The following is a 10852-nucleotide window of genomic DNA, read 5'->3' on the forward strand; positions in this document are numbered from 1 at the left end:
GGTGCAGTAGATAGAACATCTACCTGGGACACTGAGGACCCTGAGGTTGCCAGCTTGAGCACAGGGTCGCTGGCTTGAGTGTGGGATCATAGACATGACCCCATGGTCGCTGGCTTAGTAAAGGGATCACTGGCTTGGCTGGAACCCCCAGTCAAGGCACATATGAGAAGCAATCAATGAACAACTAAAGTGCTGCAACTATGAGTTGATGCTTCTCGTCTCTCTCCCTTTCTCTCTCTCTCACTAAAACAAAAAAGAAAAAAGAAGCAGGAGAACTAGAGCAATAATATCCCCATGATGATGGTGGCGTAATCAGGCTAGATAAATTGGCTGTGCCCCAAACAGATCAGTAGTGAACTAGTGAGCCTCCTATTTAAATTTCTTCCACAGCATTGTTATTGTAACTTCAGGTGCCAGCTGCTCATGCTGACATTGTGTACATCTCTCCAATTGCACAGGTGAGAGGGTTTTACAAAAACCCTTTGTGGGAGTGACCCATTTTCCTGCTTGAGGATAAGTTATACTAGGCCCTGGGTTAAGTTTTTGCCTCTGGTGTCTTCTCACTGACCCCTGGCCTGTGCCTGGAGGCCCTATAGAGTGATAGAAAGAGCTCTGAGCCTGGAGTCAAAGGACCAGGGTTAACCTGTGGGAGGTTAGCCTAGTGACAACTTCTCTGAGACTCTTCTGGAAATGCAAACACTGAACACAGCGACCTTCGAGATCTCTTCCCATGCGAGAGCTGATACTCACCATCACATTCACTCATTCAACCGGCTTGGGCCAGGCACTGTGCTACACGCTGGGGAAACAGATTACTGTGGCTGTATCATGGGTCCCCAAGGGGCTCACAGCCTAGCACTGTCATACAATTCTGAGCGACAAGTGTCCTGAGAGAGGCATGTTCGTACCATGATGATAAGCATAGAATTCTTGCTTGGAGGGGCAAGAAAAACTTTAATGAGAAGGATATCTTTAAACTGGACGTTACATGAAAAGGTGAGGAGGGATATTCCAGCCATAGGGAACAGAGTGTGCAAAGGCACAGAGGTGGGAACCAGCACAGCAAAGCCAACCCACCACAAGTCATTTGATGTGAGCAGAGACTGTGGCGTGGGGGCCCCACAGAGGGGTTTTCAGCAAAGCTATGATATGTGTTTGGAAAAGTCACGCCAGTGGCAATCAGGATGATCGAGGAGAGCAATGACAAATGTGGGAGTAGAAAGATTGACAGAAAACCATTCCAACACCCCAGGTGAGGAATGCAAGGGCCTGAACAAAGGCAGCAGCAGAGGGGACAGAGACAAGAGTTCTCCTGGTTTATGGAAGAAGAATGTGCGGTGATAGACTGGATATAAAATAAGGGTTCTAGAAGTCTCGATTTCCAACTTAGGCACCTGGGTAAATTAGGAACACAGAAGGAAGAGAAAAAAGAAATTTCGGGAAAGATAACGCAGTGTATGCGCCGTGTATCGGAGTGGTTGGGAATTCCATCGTTTTGAAAAAACTTGTATCATGTTAAAGACAACCCCTGAATAAGGCAGCAAAAACACTCCCTTGGAAATGACTGCCTTCTTCCTGAAGTCCTACAGTAACAAAGATACTGTATTTTGAACCACTGTCCAAGGCATTTTCACTCCCAGTGAGCTATATTCTCTCACAGCATGCACCAGGGGTTTATCGGCCTAGGGGAGGAGAGAGAGGGCTAGAGCAAAATCCAGAGGGCAGGGAAGAAGGAGGACATGACGGGAGGGAAGTCTCTGAAACGTAGAAAGAGGAAGCACAAACCCTTCTGGTGGCTGGGGGGAGCGAGGGAGGGGCTGGGGAGGCCCCCCACCAGGGCCCCCTGCCATACCCAGCCTTGATGGCGGTGTGGAGAACAGTGGGAAATCACCGGGTTTGAGAGCATGCCAGAAACAAACAGATCTGTCCCTCACTGCTCTCCTGGGACCCTGGGGCCATCACCATGCGGTATGTCCCTCTGTCCAAGTGGGGACTCAACTGTGTGGTATGGTTAGCTTGGCAGAAAGACTTTAGAGGTCCCCTGCCCTTCACCCTGCCCACCCCAGTTCCCCTTGGCTTGCATGTGGCCCAGAGAAACTTGGAAGTTTCTAGAACCAAAAGAGAAGGCAGAAGGATGTTGAGAGCTAAGAGCCTGTGGCCCTGCCTTAGAAAAAGGAGAATGTACACATTGAATAGATGCAAGTTTGTATCTACAGAACCAGCAGGGCTGAGACAGGACACCTGAGCCACTTAGATCATCGGGCCCCACCACCCAGGACGTCAACCGCGATGCCGGCAGATCAGGTGAGAGACATTTCTGCAGAGGCCACTGAGGACTAGAGGACAGCACAGGGTCCAGCAGCCAGACCAGCCACCCTCTCCCACTGCCTCAGAGTTATACACGAGGTTGGGGGGCAAAGGGAGGGGCACGAGGAGGCCCACCCAGAGAGCAGGTAACAATAGTCCAGGCAGGAACTGGACTGAGTATTTATCCAAAAGAGGCTGAACTACTTTCGTAAAACTATTTTAAAGTGGAAGACACTGGTTTTCCTTTAACTGGCAAATTTAAGGTCTTCCTCTTAATATTCCTGGGAATGAGAATTGTGATGTTTATATAGGTTCTAAAAAAATAAAGAGGCTGAAAACCAAACAAAAACAAACAAAAAAAAAGAGGTTGCCTTTTTCTCTCTTTTTTTTTTTACACAGCTGAGATGTATGTAATTTTTGACACCTCCACCAACTTATTTTAACGCAGGTTAATGAGGCATAATTTATATACAGTTAAAAATCACCTTTTTAAAGTGTACATTTCAACAAATTTTGACAAATGTGTACAGTTTCGGAATGATCCTCTTAATTAAAACACAGAACAGGTCTGTCACTCCTAAAAGTTCCCCTGTGGCCCTTTGCAGTTTCTGGGAAGCCCTGGTCTGATTTCTTTCTCAGTCGTTTTGCCTTTTCCAGAATGTTGTGTAAATAGAATCACAGAGTGTGCAGCCTTCTGCGCTGAACTTTTAAACATATCTCCTTAACCACCCCAGCTTCCTCCTCTTCCCCCACTCTGCCTCCGCTGCAGATCGCTTTATATGGGCAAATCCGATCGGCGGCAGTCCCAGCAGCAGCCGTGTGTCCGCGACAGGAGCCCCAGTGCAAGCCTCCCCCAGGGTCAGCGAGTCTGGATATTTAACATCCTAATCCCCTTCGCTCACTGGAACGTTTGCTTTTCTTTCAAAGCTGTTTCCTTTCGCCTCTTGGGACACAGAAGCCTTCTCTTCACGGCTCTCCCACCGGCCATGCCCTCTGTCCTCCTCACCTCCTGGTCCTACCTGCCTCGCAGCCTGGGAACCTGGGGGATCCATGCTCACTGGTCTCGTTCCCTGTGAGCTTCAAGCATCACTCTTCTCAAGCTTTCTCCTCTCCTTCTCATCTTTTGTCCTTCCTCACCTTGGTTTCTGTGCCCAGGCGGCCTTCGATCTTATTTGCCACAGATGGGGCCGGCTACTGAGCAGCCTCAAGGCATCGGCATCAGCATCGTTAGGTTGATTGGTTTGGAGTTTGTTGACGGTTGAGGTTTTCTCTCTCAGTGAGGAACAAGCCAGAAACCTCAGCACTGCAATTTCCTTCTCACCTGACTGATGGCGACAGATTCTGCGTCTCCAGGGCAAGGACCAGGGCAGGGACGGTGCCTTTACATGCCCCGATGAGTGTTGCCTTCACAATGGTGAGGAAATAAGAAGGTGAAAAGCTAAGACAAGAGGAAACAGCCTTTGTGCTTGGGGGCAGGGCTTGATCTGTCTGACAAGCGAGGACCTCAGAGGAATTTCTCTTCCCACCTGTGCCAGACAGTGGCAAGCGGACTGAGCCTTAGAGAAGCTGCACACCCCTTCTTCATCTGCTGGGAGGCTTTGCAAAGGATCGTGCCCAGGGAACTGAGTATTTCCCGGTGTCTCAAGCAGGGAGGGAACTTGCTGTGGGAGAGGAGGGCGGAAGCATGTGGGAAAGAAAGTTAAGTGCCAGACCCGTGGGAGGCTAGCTCTCTCCCTGCATGAGATAGCTCTTCCCTGATGTCACTGACATCTTGACCTCACTCAGGGGCCAGCCCCAGGGAGTCTGTAGTCAATCTTTCTGATGAAACTGGTATTATCTAAGACCTTAGGCTTTATCACCTGCTTCCAAGGAAAGGGGGGAGTAGGGGTGGGAAGGCAGTGTCTGTGTTTACTCAACACCCACAGCCCAGGGATTCGGAATTCAGCTCTGGAGTCAGACTGTGGGGTTCCAGGCCTAAGCTCCTTCACTGACCACCCATGAGGCTTTAAACAAGTCACCTAACCTCCCAGGACCTCAGCTTCTCCATCTGTAAAATGAAGGTTGCCATAGGAACTAACTCACTCCATTATAGTGGAGATGGAATGGGAGAATCCATATGTACTTGGCACATAAGAGGACTCAAAGAATGGCGGCTGCTATTATTATAATTATTATTTGAACTTTTCTTTATTCATTTTAGAGAGAGAGAGAAGGGGGGAGGAGCAGGAAGTATCAACTCCCATATGTGCCTTGACCAGGCAAGCCCAGGGTTTCAAACCAGTGACCTCAGTGTTCCAGGTCGACGCTTTATCCACTGTGCCACCACAGGTCAAGCTATTATTATTTTTTAGTTAGGAATTAAGGATCCTGAAATCTCAAGCTACTCTAAGTGAAGCTAAAAAGAAAAGAACTCCAAGTTTCAGGGTAAAGAAGGCCCCGGCCAGGTAGTTCAGTTGGTTAAAGTGTCGTCCCAATATGCCAAGGTTGTGGGTTCCATCCCTAGTGAGGGCACATACAAGAATCAACCAATGAGTGGAACAACAAATTGATGTTTCTTTCTCTCTCTCTTCCCTTTCTCTTTCTCTCTCTAAAGTCAGTAGGAAAAAAAAATCTTACTGATACATCAATAAAATCAAACCCAGATCCTCCGAGATTGGCAGTGAAGACGAAATTCTCATTGAGGGGGGAAGGGGTGCAGCCTTCCTTACCCTTAATAGCGCCAGTGAGATTAGGGAGAAATCTCCAGGGGAAGGGGAGTCTTGGGGGACAGAGCCAAGAGATTCAGCCACCCTTCCCATGCCGAGTCTCCAGGCAGCCGGGGTTGACCTTGGAGGAAGTGAGTTTGATGTTATTACGGAAGCCAACACGTTTCCTTCCATCCTATGTGGCCTCTGTGTTGTTCATATTATTGGTCTCCAGGATGTGAAATGTCATTTTAGGACAGAGTCTGGAAAAGGATGGGCTGACCGCCTCTTTTGAGAGCTTTAGCCAACCATTGAAGAAAGTAGAGGCCACCTTCCCTACAGAATTAATAGTCATATGCTGTTTAGAGAGCAGCAGTAATAGTTAGGGTAACAACAATAGCAAATATTTTTTAGCAATTATGATATAAGACTCGCAACAAGACTCTTAAGCTGGTATCCTTATTATTCTCATTTTACGGAACAGGAAACTGGGGCTTGATGAATTTAATGAGCCTATTGGGGTCACAAAGACAGTAGATGACTGACTGACTCTGGATGTGAATTTTGGGTCTGTTTTTGTTTTGTTTTGTTTTGTTTTTCTTCATAGCTCTATTGAGACATAATTAATAAATACATTGTGGAAATTTAAGGTTTACAACATGATAAGTTGATATTTATATGTATTATGAAATGATTACCATAATAAGGTTAGTTAATACATCTATCACCTCACATAATTACCATTGTGTGTGTGTGTGTGTGTGTGTGTGTGTGTGTGTGTGTAGAATACTAAAGCTCTACTCTCTAAGCAAATTGGAAATATACAATGCAGTATTGTGAACTACAATCACCATCGGATCCATGAACTTGGGTCTGTTTGAACGCAGAGCCTGAGTTCCCACCAGTATTCTGTCTCAGAGGATTCTAGGTCACATTTCATTCTAGTGAGAAAAGCATGTATATGTAAGATCTGCTTCCTTTCCAGCCACCTTTGGGTGTTTTCTCCAGTTCTGGAAAAGTCTGGAGCCTCAGTCCCCAATAGAACAAGTGGCTCATTTCTGCCCCCTAGAGGACACAGTCTACCCCACTGAGAATAAAGGTAAGAAGGCTGTGGTTAAAAAGTGCTTAAAATCTGGGCAGGTCCAGGCCTGCAAGAAACAGATCTAAGAAAAGAACACCTTTTAGTTTATGGGAAGTTGTTGATAATGGGTTGGAGTTCTTTTGGACCACCGGTGACAACAGTATATCAAGAGCACAACCAGCCGTCAGACCAATGGAGCTCTCACATTTAACACGTGCCCCTGATGGTTCTTCTCATCAGGCAAGTTTGGGAAACACAGGTGCAGTATGACTAATTCACCCTACACGGTTTGCAAAATGAATGCCTCCTATCCACAGCCCACTGTCAGCATGTGGTGGACCCCATGGGAGTCAGGGATGGGTCCCTGTCTGTGTCAATTACATCACCTCTCAGGGCCTCGGGTTCTTAATTTAGAAAGTGGCCCGTTTTCCAAATGGTGTGGGAGCAGGGAGATCCAGGTTGTGTTTGTAGACCGGGTGTGCTTTACTTAATCTCGCAGACCTCAGTTTCCCTGTCTGTAACATGAGGGGGTGAATGCTCTTCAACTTTTCTTCCTCCTTCCAAGATTCCTGAGTCTCGTTCTGTCTCTGCCAGACCCCAACCTCCTGTCAAGAGGTTCCGGGAGACCTTGGGTGACCTGCGCAGGAGGCACAGCCCCGCCTCCGGCCATCCTGCTCACAGCGCTGCTGCCGGGAGCGGCCTGTGGTCCCCCTCCTCGCGCTGGTGTTCACACTGGAGGATCCTTCCTGTCACTGTGTGGGGAGTGTGAAGTAGCCTTCCTGTTCACACGAAGGCCCTGGGGGAAGTGAGGTTGGTTTAGAAAAGGAAAGCCCTTGGCCCTGGCCGGTTGGCTCAGTGGTAGAGTGTCGGCCTGGCGTGCAGAAGTCCCAGGTTCAATTCCCGGCCAGGGCACACAGGAGAGGCGCCCATCTGCTTCTCCACCCCTCCCCCTCTCCTTCCTCTCTGTCTCTCTCTTCCCCTCCTGCAGCGAGGCTCCATTGGAGCAAAGATGGCCCGGGCGCTGGGGAGGCTCTGGTCGCAACAGAGCGACGCCCCGGAGGGGCAGAGCATCGCCCCCTGGTGGGCAGAGCATCGCCCCTGGTGGGCGTGCCGGGTGGATCCCGGTCGGGCTCATGCGGGAGTCTGTCTGACTGTCTCTCCCTGTTTCCAGCTTCAGAAAAATACAAAAAAAGAAAAGGAAAGCCCTCTACAAACCCAGAGTTAGGGCTTCTGAAATCCTGAACTCTGGAACCACACAGACCAGTCTTCAACTCCTAGCTTAGCTGCTCATTCGCTGTGCAACTTTGGGCAAGTTACTTACCCATTCTCTGGTTTTACCATCTGAGAAATGGGCTTAAGGATATCTTTGCCCTGTGGTGGCACAGTGGATAAAGCGTTGACCTGGAATGCTGAGGTCGCCAGTTTGAAACCCTGGGCTTGCCTGGTAAAGCACATACAGGAGGCATCTACTATAAGTCGATGCTTCCTGCTCCTCCCACTTTCTCTCTCTCTCCTCTCTCTAAATTCAATAAAAAAAATTTTTTTAATTAAAAAATAATATCTATCTCACTGGATTGTGATGAAGATGAAATGAGATGACACAGAATGTTCTGGAATGTTCCTTGACTGCCACAATTGGGAAGCGGTAAGGCCATTCACAATCAGTACCCCACTCAGAGATTTAGTGACTCCTTCAGAGAACTCCAGCTTGACCTCTACAATGATCCAAAATGCCATGTGTCCCCTCACTCATTTAAAGGTGTTTAATGAAGCCGAACTTCTCAAATTGGTCCTTCGGGAGTCCTTGGGCTCACAGCGCCACTACCAAGTCACCAGAGGGTGTGGCCATCTGGGTCTGAGGCTACAGGAAAAGAAAGGAATGGGGGCCCACAGCCAGCCAAGGCCTTGCTGATGCCCTTCGCAGGAACCAGCCCAATGACCGTGACCAAGGAGGGCTGAAGTGTGGCCGTGCTTGGAACTTCGGTTGATTGCTTTTGGAGAGTGAATAATGACTGCCTTTGCCCTTGTAATGAGTTGTTTTGTTTCTGTTTTATTTTTTTTTAATTGAATTTTTTTAGGTGACACTGGTTGACATAATCATACAAGTTTCTGATGCCCAATTCTATAACACATCTCCGTACACTATACTGCGCCTCGTCCTACACCCAGTCAAGTCTTCATCCATCACCAGCTACTGTTCTTGATTAAAATTAAGCAAAAATAAAATGCACAAAAACATCCAGGCACTGCAATGCAGCAGCAAACAAGCGTATGCATTGGCCAGAAAGAATACGAAGGTCTTAAGAGTAAATATTTATTGGCTGAAAAGAAAGGTCTTAATAAGAACAGTCCTCAGCACAAAAACACAGCTTTTGAGTCTGCGCTGTCTCATGCCAATCCAAATGAGAAGAAGCAGCTGCTGGCGGCTGGGGGCCTACTTGGGGTGCGGGTGGGTGTAGAGGGACACTGGGCACTGGTCTCATAGTTCATGGATGGCCCCAAACTCTGGATTTTAACATTATCTTCTGATAGCAGAATTGAAAGAAGGTGACATGCAGGGTAGAATTCTAAATCATGTTCCATCACTGCCTTTGAAGGGAGTATTTATTTTTATATTTCTTTTTCTTATTTTATTTTACTTTTTAAAATTTTTCTTAAGTGAGAAGCAGGAGGCAGAGAGACAGACTCCCATATGCGCCCTGACCGGGATCCACCCAGCAATCCCCCTATGGGGTGATTATCTGCCCATGTGGGGCTCCATTGCTCTGTTGCTATTTTAGCAACTGAGGCAAGGTCATGGGGCCGTCCTCAGTGCCTGCAGCCAACTTACTCCAACCAAGTCATGGCTGCAGGAGAGGAAAAGAGAGAGAGAGAGAGAGAAGGGAGAGGGTGAGGGATGGAGAAGCAGATAGTCACTTCTCTTGTGTGCCCTGACTCAGAATCGAACCCTGGACATCCACACACCAGGCTGATGCTTTACCACTGAGCCAACCGGCCAGAGCAGAAGCAATTCCTGTAATATATTTAAAATATCTTGCAAAAATACCATTACCTTTATTCTATTTTTCTGTGCTAAAAGTATTAACCTGTCAAATGTAAACCTTTAAAATATACCACAGTTGCCTGACCAGGTGGTGGCGCAGTGGATAGAGCGTCGGACTGGGATGAGAAAGACCCAGGTTCAAGACCCCGAGATCACCAGCTTGAGCGCAGGCTCTTCTGGTTTGAGCAAAAAGCTCACCAGCTTGGACCCAAGGTCGCTGGCTCGAGCAAGGGGTTACTCGGTCTGCTGAAGGCCTGCGGTCAAGGTACATATGAGAAAGCAATCAATAAACTAAGGTGTTGCAACGAAAAACTGATAATTGATGCTTCTCATCTCTCTCTGTCCCTGTCTATCCCTCTCTCTGACTCTCTCTCAGTCTCTGTAAAAAAAAAAAAAAATATATATATATATATATATATATACACACACACACACACACACACCATAGTTCTCAGTAACCTTTGTTCAGGGTAGGGGAGAGGATCCTCACTTTTTTTTTTTTTTTTGTATTTTTTCTTTTTTTTTTAATTTTTTTTAAAATTTATTTATTTATTTTAGAGAGGAGAGGGGGAGAGAGAGAAGGGGGGAGGAGCAGGAAGCATCAACTCCCATATGTGCCTTGACCAGGCAAGCCCAGGGTTTCAAACCGGCAACCTCAGCACTTCCAGGTTGACGCTTTATCCCACTGCGCCACCACAGGTAAGGCTTTTTGTATTTTTTCTGAAGCTGGAAACGGGGAGAGACAGTCAGACAGACTCCCGCATGCACCCAACCGGGATCCACCTGGCACGCCCACCAGGGGCGATGCTCTGCCCACCAGAGGGCGATGCTCTGCCCCTCCGGGGCATAGCTCTGCTGCGACCAGAGCCACTCTAGCGCCTGGGGCAGAGGCCAAGGAGCCATCCCCAGTGCCCGGGCCATCTCTGCTCCAATGGAGCCTTGGCTGCGGGAGGGGAAGAGAGAGACAGAGAGGAAGGAGGGGGGGGTGGAGAAGCAAATGGGCGCTTCTCCTATGTGCCCTTGCCGGGAATCAAACCCGGGTCCCCCGCACGCCAGGCCGATGCTCTACCGCTGAGCCAACCGGCCAGGGCCAGGATCCTCACATTTTAATATCCTAGGAGCCTAAAAAAAATTGTGTAACTACGGGTCTGTCTCAACCTCCAAGAGTCAGGATCTGGTGATGACGGCAAAGTGTCGGTGCAGCCCTGGCTGTAACTGTCTCTCCTGCAAAATGGTTTCTCCCTTTCCCAAACTGCTTTTTCTCTTCATTGCTTTGCTTCCCCATAAGAAAAGACAACTTGGTAAAGGGTAGGACCTCCCCTTCTCGTTCCGAGGAGATATGCCAGCAAGGACAAACCCTGAAGATGCCCGCTGTTCCACCAGACTGACGAGGGCCTGTGGAATACTTACATGAGGAGTATCTGTCCCTTCAGACCTAGAGCCTTTCTCCGGGTTCATGACACTCTAAACCCTGGCCCCAGATAACACCAGCTGCTTTTCTTTCACCTCTTGTATAAACTTCCAAAGTCAGCGATAAAATACATCAAAATTCCAATCCGAGTGCTCGCCACCTGCTCCTGTCCCTGGACGATTAAAATGATGTACTTGGCCTCAATTCTAGGACATTTCTGTTCATCTAACACACCTCAGTAATCGGTTTCAAGCAAAAAGGGTGGAAGCCTCCCTCGTCAACTTCCTCTCTTGAAGTTAATAAAAATGTCGGCAATCAGCCATATC

At 48.1% G+C, this 10852-nt stretch overlaps 1 protein-coding gene across 1 annotated transcript in view; it reads right to left on the minus strand.

Annotated features, from left to right (window-relative positions):
• The window catches only part of PLEKHG3 (pleckstrin homology and RhoGEF domain containing G3), a 77049-nt gene extending 73487 nt beyond the window's left edge, over positions 1–3562 (minus strand). The window contains exon 1 of the mRNA XM_066388039.1: positions 3327–3562. Within this exon, the coding sequence (XP_066244136.1) occupies positions 3327–3359 (33 nt within the window). The 5' untranslated portion in view covers positions 3360–3562. The remainder of the gene's footprint in view (positions 1–3326) is intronic.
• Between the last annotated feature and the right edge of the window lie 7290 nt (positions 3563–10852).

The sequence above is a fragment of the Saccopteryx leptura genome, chromosome 6, assembly GCF_036850995.1.
Source record: "Saccopteryx leptura isolate mSacLep1 chromosome 6, mSacLep1_pri_phased_curated, whole genome shotgun sequence".
NCBI lineage: Eukaryota > Metazoa > Chordata > Mammalia > Chiroptera > Emballonuridae > Saccopteryx > Saccopteryx leptura.